Source organism: Centrocercus urophasianus, unplaced genomic scaffold, assembly GCF_019232065.1.
Source record: "Centrocercus urophasianus isolate 14NV4802_14NV808 unplaced genomic scaffold, USGS_Curo_1.0 seq_11, whole genome shotgun sequence".
NCBI classification, from domain to species: Eukaryota; Metazoa; Chordata; class Aves; order Galliformes; family Phasianidae; genus Centrocercus; species Centrocercus urophasianus.
The window spans coordinates 80,425,158-80,439,735 of NW_024884253.1; the positions used below are offsets into that span (position 1 = coordinate 80,425,158).

A 14,578-nucleotide genomic window follows, 5' to 3' on the forward strand; every position below is an offset into this window, starting at 1 on the left:
ATATGACATGATAGTATGCAATTACAGTATAAAGTCATAGTCAAATAGCAGAGGGTATCTATAACATGCACAAGCAAAGTAAATGCCTCACTCCCTTCAAATCAGGGCTATCTAAAGGGTTATAGCTGTCAGCATTTGGCTTGCTCAGCTCATGACCAGCGTGTGGTGGCACTTGGATAGCCAAAGGCACTTGCAGTCACTACCAGCTATGTGACTACCATGCTGAGAAACTGCACAGTGGAAGCCTTCACACACAACAGCTCCGTCCCCATACACACTGAAGCTGTACCCAGTAGCTTCACAGCCAGTTCCTTGTAACAGTGAGCAATCATACAGAACTGAACCAAACATCATTCTTCCTCCTTCATGCTTGGACAGATAATCATGAAAATTCTGCCAGGAGGCCCATTATTGCCATGAGGAGAGAGACAGAGAAGTAAAGCTTGATTTGCAGCTCTCAGCTTGCAGTTCCAGGTGCTGACAGAAACCAGCCAATTTCTGCATTTTATAGTGACAAATACAGAGCCAAACTCATGGCTGGCAGGAAGAGGAGCACACTTCCAGCAGCTGGCAGAGCTGTGTGTCCTCACATGGTGGCTCATTTGGCCTGCTGCTGAGTACACTGCGAGCACGAGTGATATACTCAGCAAATGAGTCGGACAGTCAAGTCACTGGCAGCTAAACACAGCCCACTGCACAGAACCTCAGAACACAGCTCTGCAGGCAGCTTTCTCCTGCAGGCAGGAAGCCACAGCAGGCAAGAAGGCTCTGGGCAAGGTAAAACTCCATGGCAGTGTTGTTGTAACTCTGTGCTCAATTCTCCAGGCTTCTGGAATAACTTCTGTAGATCCCCACAGGCCTTAGTGTTGGCTGGAGCTACAGAGATGGATCTTGCGTGAAATTTCAAATGCTTTTTGCTCAGAAATAATTTCTCAATGTGCCTCTATGAAATAGGGAGCATTTTCACCTCCCTCCTTGCAAAACTTACCCACACACACTCACAAGAATGCTGACAAAGGTCATAATTAAATTATGCAAGGCAGAAATTTCCTGGAGGGCTGTAAAAAGAGAGCACAGGAGAGCCTCTGCTGTTTTCTCTCCCAATCTCTCTTAGGCTAGAAACATCCCGTGTAAAAGCTGCACATCACAGCTCTGTGAGAGATCTAACCATCAGTAAGTTTGGCTCAGCTTCTCCCTGCTTCCAGGGAGGCATAAAAATTCTTTTGAACATTTGTTGTGTTTTCATCTCATGCTCTGAAACAAAAGGCAAGAGACCCTGCCCTTCCTTTGCAAGTTAACCCGTTCAAGGAACTACAAAGCTCAGCCACTCTGGGGTGTCAGTTCAGCTTTTGCTTCATTTTTTTCCCAGGACTTTACAAGGCTCCTGTCAAAACACAATCATACACATCTGCACACAACACACTTCTCTCTCAGTGTTAAAATGAACTTCTTTGAGCTCGTCAGATGAAGATGACCTGTGACTGAGCCTGTGCTAATTACAGTAATGGTAATTAGAGAGGACAAAAGTGAGCAGGGTAACAGGATACACAAACATCTTCACCAGGGTAGGGTGAAGTAATCAAAAGGAAAGGTCCAAGTGCTGCACACATTGCTGCCTGTCTGTGAGGGATGGGTGGACATCAGGGGTCTCCTTTGAAGTCAGATCTATGTGATGGTTTGTCACAGCCTCATCCACTATTTAGTGCAAGTAGGTTTCCTGTGCAAGAGGTAGCAGACTCATGTTTTCTTAAAGCTTTTGTAATGCGGAAATTGAGGTGAGATGATAGGAAGAAGTTCTTTTCTCAGAGGGCAGTGAGGCAGTGGCATCAGCTGCCCAGAGAAGTTGTGGTGCACCATCCCTGGATGCTCAAGGCCAGGCTGGATGGGGCCCTGGGCAGCCTCCACTGGTGGTGGCAGCCCTGCCCACAGCAAGAGGTTGGAACTGTGTGGCTTTTAAGGTCCCTTCTAACCCAAGCCATGCTACAAGCCTATGATTCTATGTTAACCTTGGTTGGAAATGAATAAATGAGCACAATCTTGTGCTGCTTTTCAATTCCAAAAATAACCAGCAATCATCAGGTTTTCTTGGAGGACAAAAGAGAAAGGATTCCGGGTTACATACCAAGGAGTTTTTAAAGGAGGTGATGGTCTCTGCCAATGGGGGATGTACGATTCCCTGGCAGTCCCCACACTTAGTAAAGGAGGCCATGTGGGCAGCCTGTAGGCTGCAGAGCCCCAAGGCTGTGTCCTCCCACCGAGCCGTCTGCATGCGTCAGGCCCACTTATAACTCAGTGTGGGGAGATGAGGTGGCTAGGAAGAGCCACGGGGAGGACACAGCACAGGTGTACAAAGAAACACAGGCTTCTTGCCAAGGAAGCCTGCAGCAAGCAGCCTGCAGCAGGCAGCCAGCTGACCAGGCTGGGGAGGCAGCAGTCCCTGCGGTCTCCACCAATTTTAACGTGGCTGTGATTCAGTGCAATTGAAGTGGGTGTCAGCAGAGAGCTCGTTCAGCACAGAGTTTACCTCATCCTAGAGTAGTAGCTAAAATAGGTCAAATGAATCACAGCCTAAAAATGCCTATTTCTCTCTATTGGCTGTCAAGGGAAACGAGGGTGAGTAGCTCAGCTGTAGACACCTACACTGCACAGAACAAGGGCAGGATTCAGCTCAAGACAAAGTCCTTTAAATGTAGGCATCTAAATGTTGTGAGCCAGACATGTAATGTCTTATGGCCGGTGAGATCTGCTTGCTGCAGCCATTGGAGCTGAGAAAGACACCCTGGAAGAGACACTCACTGCCTGTTGGGAAGAACTGTATTCTCACCTCCGGCTGGGCTAGCTCTGTGTTGGTTAACATCTGACACGGATGAAGACACCAACATTTAGATGTTTACAGCAAATGTCCCATCCTACCACAGAGCTTAGAAAGCACCATAGTTGTACAAGCAGGGATAAAAGCATTGGCCTGCTTTTTTTCAGGGTGATGTGGAAGTGAAATACACAAACCATTACAAAAGGCTTGGACAACCCACAAGTATGGAAGTGCGAAGGAGAAGAGGATGAAGGTGGTGCAAGAAGTCCATGGCAAAGTCCATGTTCACCCTGCAGTACCCTGCTGCTCCTGCTCTGCCTGCAGGCTCTCACTTCAACCCCAGTGCTGCAATTGCTCTTGGTAGGCTCAGCTTCCAAACACAAGTGCCAATCTGAGTTGTGTGTGGAAAACATTTGGTAATATACATTTAACATTCTCTGACAGGTGATTTAAACATCCTACCGCAAAACAGTGTCCAGGGAACACATATACATCAGCTGGTGTTACAGGCTTAAATCACAGCTGATGTGCACTGAGGCAGGAATGCTGCTACCGTCCCTTCCCTTTCCTCCACCCAGGTCACCCTTGCATATTATTGCTACAAGCACTGCAGAGCAGAACTGTATAGCAGAGCTGACCCAGCTGTACAATAAGAGTTTTGCTGTAATAATTAAATTTATTTTTTCAGCCATACTAGTCCCATAGTCAAGTTGATCCTTTGGCCACACAAACTCCTGCTTTGGACAAGGGCTGTTTTCTCATCTGCAGCGTCACCTCATGAGGCGGCCTTCTGCCTCAACTCATTTGACCTCACATTCCCGTTCCCATTACACTTCAGAAAACAGAGATGCTCTTGTCTCTCAGCACCACACTCATTCAGAGCCTGATATTAAGCACTTCATAGAAGTCATAGAATGGCTTGGGTTGGAAGGGACCTCAAAGATCAACAACCTCCAACTCCCCCGCTGCATGTAGGGCCACCAACCTCCACACCTAATACTAGACCAGGCTGCCCAGGGCCCCAACCACCTCCAGGGATGGGACATCCTCAACCTCTCTGGGCAGTTTGTTCCAGCACCTCACCACTCTCTTGGTAAAGAACTTCCCCCTTATATCCAACCTAAGTCTTCCCTCTTTCAATATAAAACCATTTTCTCTTGTCCTGCCATTATCTACCCTTGTAAAGAGTTGGCTCCCCTCCTCTCTGTAGGCTCCCTTGAGGTACTGGAAGGCTGCAATGAGGTTTCCCCCCAGGCTAATAGGAACCTTCCTTCAGAACTGATGCATTTTAGCTACAGACTGCATTCCCTCCAAGGTATCCTGCACCAGGTGTACTGAATTTGAAAATATACATAGTCAGGACCTGTATTATACTACCTTTGACAATTTAAACACTCATATTTTTCCCAGAGCTACAGGGTTGTCTGAAAAAGTTAAAGCAAAGTTCCTACCATCTTAACATTCCAGTTGGTTTGCTCAGGCGTTTTTTAAAGAAATGCTTTTTAAAGCAACATGTGTGTAATAAAAGGGGAGGACATGGGCAAAGCAGATGATTAAGTTTACAGAAATAACGATTTCCAACAGGACTCTGAGCTTGTCACCGAAAATCTCATTGCTTGTTTTCTACTGTGTAAAACGAAGCAGTTAATGCTCATCCACATTTATTAAACACTCTTTCAACTCCAGATGAAAAGCTCCGTATGAGTACTAAGTATTATCACATCTCACTTTTGTGAGTTGCTACATGCAGCAGGTTCTGTTGTTAATCTTAGGCAAAAAAAAAAAAAAAAAAAAAAAATCAAACCATCATTGTGTCGGTGTCTCATTCAGGATCCAATTCCATTTTCCTCTAAATCTTGTCTGTGCTTTTCAGATTCATTCCAAATATAGTCACTCTGATTTTCCTTGCCCCAGAATTATATTTTGTCTCCCCAGCCAAACCATTAAAACACTTTCCGCAGGAGAATTTTTCAGTTTCCCAGCCATTTTTATGAGTGAGTTGACCATCTAGTAAAAGCATTCTGCAGCAGATTCACAGTCAGTTTAAGCCTGTATAAACCAGAAGGGTCAATAAAAGGGGATGCTTCTACTTCCTTCATATCACAGAATCACCCGGGTTGGAAGGGACCTCAAGGATCATGTAGTTCCAACCCCCCTGCCTAGCAGGGCCACCAAACAGGCATCCCATGCCTGAAGCCAACAGGTGAGCCAGGCTGAAGTGGAACTAAAAAATACTAAATTAAACTTTCTATTCTACTTCTTCTGTCCAAAAGCCTGCTTTTAACCCAGATCAGTGTCTTGCCCTGCTTCACCACCAGCTGCTTCAAGGAAAGGGGCTGGTCCAGAGCTCGGAAAAAGCGACCAGAGACAGGATTTTTACTGAGGGCAATGACAAGTTTTGATGACTTTGGTTAGGAAACTCTATCTATATATGCGTTCTCCCACTCCAGATGTTCAGTGACACCCCTCTGTCGCCCCTGCAAAGTGGAGCTTTCAACCAGCCCAGCCCGAGAACAGTCAGCCACAAACTTAAAGACTCGAGGAAGTCCTGCTAAAGTTACTCTGTGATTGTAATCAAACTGGAAAAAAAAAATACTCTCAACTTTAAACCACTCTCTAAGGTTAGAAGCAAAACCAGATGTATGTCTTAAACTTTACACTGTACCTTTTGGATTAAATCCTCGAGGTATCAGACCAAAAGCATCCATTTCAGGGACATCATTTTCTTCAGCATTGGAGTTGTTTGATGGGAGGCCTCTTCGCCCATTCAGGGGAGGTTGTTTCTTCTCTCTGTTGGTGCTCGTTGGTTCAGACATCCTGTATTAGAGATGTTGTAATACCACGTAAGAAAGAAAAAGTGCAAGGAAAAAGCACACACGAGCCAGCGTAGCACATATAAGATGGGAGAAACCGGAAACAGTGTGGGGTGCCAGCGAGCTACACATTTTTAGATTCACATAAATAAAAACTGAGAGGCAGAAAACATCAGTCTAATGATGGAGTACAGCTCTCTGAGGATTGTAAGCCATTTTGTGTTTGTCAAAACACATGAATAAGAGAAGAAGGGGGGTGGAAGGAGGAAAGGAAAGCTTAATACAGAAGTATTTGTCTAGGAGAAGCAGGGCATTAAAAACATTTGGGAATTTCTGGTAAAAAGGTGGAAAATTACCATCTTTCCCACCCTCTAAAACAATATTATTGCACCCTAAATAACAAATTATATTCCTAGGAAGTACACTGCATACCACCTCTCTCTAATAAAAACGACAGTCTAAGTTATATTGCAATCATCTCAAATACTACAGCCCTCAACATTCTGCAGATGACTACTGAAATACTGTATTTTTTGTCTCTATGCACACAAACACCCAATATCCAAAGGACTATTTCCTACACACAGAGAACCCACTTTTGAGGAGAGAGAAAGAGAGACGGAAAAAAAAGAAAGAAAAAAAGGCACTTATCCACTTATTTCTCTCCCACAAGCAACCTTAAGGGAAATCTCAGATGTAGGCTGATCAGAGACTTCTCTTTGAGCTAGTCAAAACTGCTTTCACATCTATTTCAGTGAAAGCACGTAGTAACGAAAGAGCCACACCATCCATCTGAGAAAATATTCATGGCTGAGAACACAGCTTCTTCCCAAAGCTCCTGAAAACATCAATTCAAAATACAGCAATTATTTAATAGTATTAAGCTCTTAAAGGAAGTTTTCTAGTTAGCAAGGGTACCTTCTTTTCAGATAGTCTTTTTTTTTTTAATTTTGTCTTCTCCCTTGCAGATTTTCTGATGTGTAATAGAAGCCTGGAAAAAGTTGAGGGCTTTTAAGTAACTTCTGTATATCCTCCTCCCTCCTGTTGCAATAGGACAGTGCTGAAAGGGTTGCCAAGCCCTCCCCACACCATCTCCAAGTATCTGCCACCACTGCTGGCACGTCTTTGCTTCCCCTCCCTCTCCCTGCCTACCTTCCCCCACCTCTCATCAGGAACCACTTATCAGGAGTATTTCAGAGTTCTTGGGCTAAGGAAACAACCCAGGCATTGAAGTTTCAGTCCTCAGTGATATAGAGTAGAGCTTCTCATGGTACAAGAGCATAGAAAGTGGAAGAGATTCTCTGAGTGACACAAAGTTGTCAGTCTTAATAGTGTCTCTAGATCAGGATGCCTACACTGCAGCTTGAGGTGCTGACTTTCAGAGTACTCCAAGGTAGAAAACAGCAACGCTTTCTCTCCATGGTGCCTCACAGCAGTCCTTCTTAAGACTATGGGGCACATGAGCATGGAAAGCTCATTGCCAGCTCAACAAACAAGATCTTTTCTATGAGAAACTGTGCAATTCAGGAGAGTTAAGGTGTTGTGCTCCAATCAGTTCTGTTTAGGGCAACTGACCTTCTGCTCTTACCCATGATAATTTGTGTATCGTTAACAACCTGTGTCAGGAGCAGTACCTGACGAAAGCATTCTACCTACAGACCAACTTTCTTCAGTTTCACTAAGCTCTAACGTAATTGGGGACTGCCAGGATTGCTTGCTGAGACTCAGACTGCAGAGGTTTTGGAGCCAGCTTCACTATCTGCACATGAGCATTGTGCTATGCTACTATGCTACCTCAGAGTCAAAGGGCCCCAAACACTCCTTTATCTCCTGCAGCAGACTGCTAGGCAAACAGCACAGAAAGCCACCTGGCCAGGGCACTGTACTTCTTCTGCTGTGCTCCCCCAAGTGTGCCGGCACCCCATCAGGAGAGATCTGGTCTTGCTGTTGTCCTGAACTGCAGTTTCTACGGACTCTCTTCTCTGCAGATGGTCCTTATGGTAACCATCTGTTGGGCAAGCAATGCCCCTGACATCCAGGAACACAATGAGCTTTCTGGGGGAGGAGGCTGGCTGCCAATTCTCCTTTTTTCCACTCTGATTTCTGCATGGTGTGCCTCTCCTTCTACTTCCAGCCAGTACTTCAGTTCCCAAAACTGCAGCTGCTGTGATGACGTTACAGAAACTGAAGTAAATATTGCCTTGGTGCCATGCCTGCTGGAGGCCTGCAACACAAATAAGAAACTCCATCTCCCGAGGCAGTTATGTGCTTCCCCAAGTGGCTGCAGTGCTGTCAGAGCCAGGAGGAAAACTTTCAGTCAGAGTGGGAACGGCAGTGAGTGGATGCAGCCAAATGATCCCAGCCCTCATGCTTCAGAAGCCAGCAGTTGTAGATGTCTCTCCTTGTGCCCCTTCAGGTCTCTTCGGAGCATTTGGCAGAAGCTGACAATCACTGAGAAAGGACAGAGAGAAAAATTTTTGGCAGCAGCTTTGCATCCAGGGAGAGTAACATTTCATAGGCTGTAATTTATTTATTTTGTGGGGAGTGATGTAAATTCATGCTTATGACAGCTCCAGATGCCAGGTATTTTCTCATTACCTTGAATTTTTAGCATTTGCCCTTCCTTGCCTATTAGACTGCACTGGCCTTAATTTAGCATCTATGGTTTGAAACTACTGACGTCAGAGCTGATTCAGGAGGGGGCACAGAGAACACGAAGGCCTGTTTTTCCTGTAGGGCCTTATATTTAATGAATGGTGTTCTGGAATGACCGGTGAAAGAGCAGTCTTTCTTCATGAAGAAACTCCTGCATTGCTAAAGGGCTGAGACCATGCTTGTTACTCAGCCATCAAATGCTTGTGGCTTTTGCTAAAGACCTTTGCAGTTGTAGATGCTCTTCTCATTGATCACAACGGACTTTGAATGATGGACAGCCCTTCCTCATGATCACCACAGAAAAGCTCTTAAATGTTTGGAAAGTTTGCACTGCGAAGGGTTATCCCAAATTCAGTTTTCTGTTATCATGAGGGTCAGCATTACTCCATGCCAGATACAAGTTTAAGGGGAAAACCCCACAAAACATGAGTCAGTAAAGCTTTACAGACAGAAAGGAGAGTGTGTGAAGATCTGTCATAAGCAAACTCCTCAGCCAGGTGCTCATGTAAATGGTTTGCTGTGCTGCGTGCCAGTGGCTGGATGGCAGGGGTATTTTGCCTACCACTGTTTTACCACTGAGAACTCCTTGGCAGCAGCTGAGCATTGTAATGCTTTGCAAAACAGTGAATTCCTTTCTTACTTTTCTTCTTCTTCTTTTAATTTTTTTCTTTTTTTTACTCCCTCAAATATTACCTTTGGGCCCATTTGCAGGCTAGTTGTGAATTCAGATGCACTGGGACATGGTACTACATGTACATGCATAACCATCCCTGGAAGGAAATAATTCTTATTCCCATAAACCAGTAATCTACATATAATACACCTTTACCTCTTTCTTCTCGGAGTTTCACTTGGAAATTTGCACTCTTTCTTAGATGACCAAGTCTGTCTTCCTCTTCCTTCCACATCGTTACTTGTCTTCCAGAAACCAATATCTCTCTCCCTATAATGCCTTGCCTTACCAAGGAGGCAGAGTAGAGCAGACTCTAGCAGAAAATATGAACAAAAATGTTATTTTTAAACAGAAGCAAATATCAGAACTGTTCATTTGGTGGTTTTGTTCGCATATTTTGCTTTCGAATTTTTAAAAACCAAAACCAGCTCATTTATCTCTATGTGTTTAGCAGCTCTGGCTACCACTCACAGAGGAGTATATTTTGAACTAATGCTGAACGTTCAGAAGGCCCAGCTCTGAAATACAGCATGTGTACAAGACAGTATGTGTGAAAGAGGGGTAGAGGCAGAGAGAGACAAAATGGCAGATCTTCAGATGGTGGAACATTTGGAGCAGGGGATATAAGGCCAGTTTTCAAAAGATATTGTTGCAAATGTTTCTGTTGCAGGGAAAAAAAACAACAAAAAAAACCATATATATGTGGTTATATATATACATATATATGGTTGTTTTATATATATACATATATTCATACACACATTCTGCTAAGAAAATGTGGCTTAAGAAATTTAACTCTTCTCTGAAAAATACCGTTCCAAACCACAAGTTTAAATTCAATCTGTAGATCCATATAAGCATCTACGTCTGAGCTGGCCATCTTAGGTTTTCTTTATCCTCCACAGAGATGCAGTCTAGGCAGTGATTCATCTCCTCCTACAGCACACATGTAAATAGGTCAGATGAATCATGGCCTAAAAGTGCCTGTTTCTTGTACTGACTGCAAAGGGAGCCTGAGGTGATGGATCCCACCGTATGCATCTATACAGCCAACGTCTACAATGAGGTGAGAAGAAATGCAGCTTAGAAATGAAAAAATAAAAGAATTTTATCTAGGTTTTGAAGCATAACTTTCAAGTGCTATATTATCCTTTATAGATGCCACTCAAAATCATTAACAGTGATACATAGTATACAGTTCAATACACTTTTTTTTCCCTCTCAGATTATGCGGCTGCCACTGCCAATTATGTAAAATACATTTCCAACAATAAGTATCAGATTACACTGAAGCACATGCCAGCTCATGAGTTAAAGGTTGGAAAAGACATCTATCTTTTTGTACTCATGTGAAGGCATCTTTCTTCCTGAGACATAAACATAACTGTACATGTAGTAACTGCAACAAAAAAAGAATCACGTTGGCTGTTATGAGCATACAATCCAGGTTCCCACTCCTACTCCTACTGACATCTGAATTCAAAGCATTTCACTGTTTTTGTACCAGAGTTGCCTTAATTATCTCACAGAAAGATAGCCAAACTAGGCCAAAGAGGTATTTCATAAGAGATGATCTTCAGGGGCTCCAGCTTTGTTTACTGGTTTGTGTTCTGCTAGAGCTGAGGCCCTAAATAATGAAGAAACATCTCTTAAAAATGGAGGTGGACTACTTCCTTGCTTTGGCCAGCTGACCCTGAAGATGATAGAGGCACAAAGGTTGCAGACCTTAGATCAATATTTCAGCCCCAAATGAAAGGACAGGTTATCAAAGCAAAGCCATGAACTTTTGGAGGGAAAGCTTCTTCATGGAAAGTGTTTCTCTGAAAAAAATTCACCATACATATCATATGTATACGGCAAAGAGAAAGACTCTTCTAAAGCAAATCCCTCTGTATCGTCTAATCAATGCCATTTACCTAAAGTGAAGCTCTTGACCTAAGGGCCAACTCTACTTGATCTGTCAGGCAACAAGACTGAGAAAAGAGATAGGAATTTGAGGAGTTGGACCAAAATTTCTCCCTTCTTTTTCTCTCAAACGTCTGAAGATCAAGGCAGGGACTGGGACAGTAAGTTCCTCCCACTATACTTTAAGACTGGATTTGAGATCACCTGATGAACCTAACCATATGTGTATCTCTGCGGCCTGATCAGATGCATCAGAGGAAACTGGATGATGTAGTAATCAAAAGCCATTCTCCATCATATTTGACATCATGGCAACTAGGTGAAGTCCCCAGTGACAGGAGAATAGGAAATATCACTTCAGTTTTTAAAAAAGGAACAGTCAGCCTCACCTCTGTGCTCAGGAAAATCGTGAAGCAGTTCTTCGTGGAAGCTATGTTGAGGCATACGGAAGACAGGGAGATTATTCAAGACTATCAACATAGCTTTACCAAGGCAAATTGTGCCTGGCAATTTGGTGGCCTCCTACCATGGTTACGTAAGTAGACAAGGGAAGAGCAACCAATGCCATTTAAATGGACTTCTATAAGGCCTTTTACATAATCCCACACAAGATTCTTTTCTCTATATTGGAAAGAAAATAATTTGATGGATTGACTATTTAGTGGGTAAGAAACTTGCTGGATGGCCACATCCAGAGAATTGTAGTCGATGACTCAGTGTCCAGGTGGAGATCAGAGATGAATACTATCCCTCAGGGATCTGTATGGGGACTGGTACTGTTCAGTATATTTATTAACACCTTGGGATTGGGTGCGTTATCAGCAAGTTTGCAGAGGACACCAAGCTGAGTGGTGCAACTGATACAGAAGGAAGAGATGCCACCCAGAAGCATCTAGAGAGGCTTGAAAGGTGGGCCTATATCAATCTCATAAAGTTCATCATGTCCAAGCGCAAAGTGCTGCAGTTGGGTTAGGGCAGTTTCCAGTAAAAGTACCACCTGAAAGCATGAATGGATAGAGATCAGACCTATGGAGAAGGACTAGGGTGTTTTGATAGATGAAATACTGGACATGAGCCAGCAGTGTGCACTTGCAGTCCAAAAGGCCAACTGTATCCTGGGCTGCATCAAAAGAGGGGTGGCCAGCAGGGAGAAGGAGGTGATTGTCTCCCTCTACTCTGCCTTTGAGAAATCCCAGCTGCAGTACTGCATCCAGCTCTGGGGCAGGAATCTGTTGGAGTAGGTTCAGACACGGGACACACAAAATGATCAGAAGGCTGGAACATTTTTCCCGAGAAGACAGGCTGAGAAAGCTGGGCTTGTCCAGCCTGGAGAAGAGAAGGCTCCAGAGAGAGATCATTGCAGTCTATTTCAATACTTAAAGAGGGCTGAAGAGAAAAATGGAGAGAGACTTTTTACAAGGGTCTGTTGTGGTAGGACAAGAGGTAATGATTTTAAACTGGAAGAGAATAGATTTAGAATAGAGATAAGAAAGACAATTTTTTACTATGAGGCTGGTGCAACACTGGAACATGTAGCCCAAAGAAGCTGTGGGTGTCCCACCCATTCAAGTGTTTGAGGTCAGGGTAGCTACAGGGCTTTGGGCAACCTGATCCAGGGAAAGGTGCCCCTGCCCATGGCAGGGCAGGGATGGTGCACTAAATGATCTTTAAAATTAAACCATTCTGTGATTCTATGATCCTTTCTACAGACTTCCAGACCTGTTTGAATTTTTTCCAGCATGTCAGTCTCCCTCCACCAAATGCTGATTTCACAACATTGAAACTTTTTGCAAGAAAATCATCAATTGAAAAAATAGTTTGTGAGAAATTACCATAACATAATTAGATTTGATTCAGTTATTTCAACTTGTATGTTTACAGCCAGGGTGAAGTCCCCCAGATATGAGATGTTAGGATGTCCACAGCAGGACAGGGGGAGCAGAGGGAAGAGAACTTCAAAGTCCCTGCTAAAACAAGGTTGAGCTCAATAACTGCAATTCAGTCTGTCCCTTACACTCATCTCCAAAGGGGCTGACTTGTCACATACAGTCCCAGATGTAAATGGAGGTCATCTGTTTGTGCTGTGCCCATACTATCATTCTTGTGGACAGTGTGAAGTCACCTTGGATCAGGCCAGAACAGAAAAACCAAGAGTAGACCAAAACAAGCTACAATACAAACACATAAAATCTGTGCTCTGTGCCCCTGGGGCACTTGTACCCGATACCTGGTGCAAAACACCGTAGATGTCCCTACATAGAGCTGGTGAGTGTGAACAGGTCTTACATGGCTATCCTTGGGTTAGTGCTAGACTGTGTTAAAAGAGAACTGCACCTCAGTTGAGAAGCTAGTTCAGATCAGAGCTCTTCCTGCAACCAGGAGATGGGTTACTTACAACCCAGGCAGCCCCAGCATGCTTAGTTGACAGTTGGTTCTCATTAATTTTGTACCATATGTGAACATGCAATATTTCAATGTTAATCTCACAGAGCATTTCAGTGTTACTGAAACACAATGTTTCAAGTATGCTCAATTACAAGATGTTTAGAATTAAAGATTTCTTCAATCTCATTTCAGGGTAAAACTTCCTGTTCCAGTTCAGAACAAAAACACATTTTAAGATGCCCAAAGTCTTGTAGAACAGCTTCTCCTGTTAATACAAACACAGATGTAGCATGTAGATTCATAACAACAAAAACCTGAAGCATGTTCAAGCGCATAATGCCATCTTTAGACATATACCTAAATCCTGTGACGTGCTCACCTCAACAAAATCAACATTATACAATAACTGTGTGTACAGAAACTCTTAAGCTGCCTGTTGCTGTTGCATTTCCACCACTTTGGCAATTCTCTAGTGGAACAGTTTCTTGATTCGTTCCAAATATGTTTGCCAAATAGGGCTGTTGATCCATCTTTCAGTCCCAAGACTGACCATATCTTTGTGTTAATGAGCCAAATAATTGCTTAAATAAGGAAGTGTACATCATTTTGAGGAGTAAGTTCAAATGCAGATTGTAAAACATCACAATTGGTTGGTTTGTTAATGGCAGATGTTCTGGGGGGAGAAAGGAAATTGAGAGAATGAATCATTATTTCAGATGAATTTCAAAAGCAATTTAAAAGTCATTTCATAATCACAGATGTGTGCCAAATATACCCATCCAGCACAAGCTGTAGGCTTTGATTTTTGTGAAGTCTGCAGGTTTTTTCCTTTGCTATTCCCACTGTAACCTTTTGCAGTGTGGTTTGAGAAAGGAGAACGTAAAAAAAAAAATTAATGCCTTCCAAACTCTCCACATACCTGTCTCTAAAGTGTTGTGCTGCATCCACAAAAATACTGTCAACATACACAGTGGAATACAAATAACTTTTGTCTTTGTGCTCAGAGCAAGCTTGCGGTTGGAGTAAAGATAAAAGAACTGCTGAGAGGCACTGCATCATGAAGGAAGCTCCAGCACACACAGCAAGGTCCCTCAGCTCAGCTGATGTTGTAACACTGTTATAAGGAGTAGGTCTGCACAGTAATTCTCTCACTTATCCAGAAGCTGTGTAAATTCTGTCAAAGTAGTGCAAAATTCAAGATAATAACCACAGCCAATAGGTACACTCTTCATTTTTGCCTTGATTCTCCTCTCCTATGATTCCACTGTCGGCTATGTGCCCCCACCATATCAACCTCTTCTATGTTTTAGGCTGTGAGCCTGCAAGAATGCATGC

The 14,578-nt window shown here is 43.4% G+C and overlaps 1 protein-coding gene across 9 annotated transcripts in view; it reads right to left on the bottom strand.

Moving 5' to 3' along the window:
* F13A1 (coagulation factor XIII A chain) overlaps positions 1 to 14,578 on the bottom strand; it is a 191,927-nt gene that overhangs the window by 51,907 nt on the left and 125,442 nt on the right. For 6 of the 9 annotated variants that reach the window (XM_042808748.1, XM_042808749.1, XM_042808747.1 and 3 more), the window contains 2 exons: positions 9,110 to 9,266; positions 5,478 to 5,629 (listed from right to left, as the gene is read on the bottom strand). In XM_042808748.1, coding sequence (XP_042664682.1) covers positions 5,478 to 5,629; positions 9,110 to 9,266 — 309 coding nt within the window. Of the gene's footprint in view, positions 1 to 5,477; positions 6,464 to 6,543; positions 6,688 to 7,493; positions 8,077 to 9,109; positions 9,267 to 14,578 lie in introns of those variants that run through there. The other 3 variants (XM_042808753.1, XM_042808752.1, XM_042808754.1) reach the window with 3 other exon arrangements.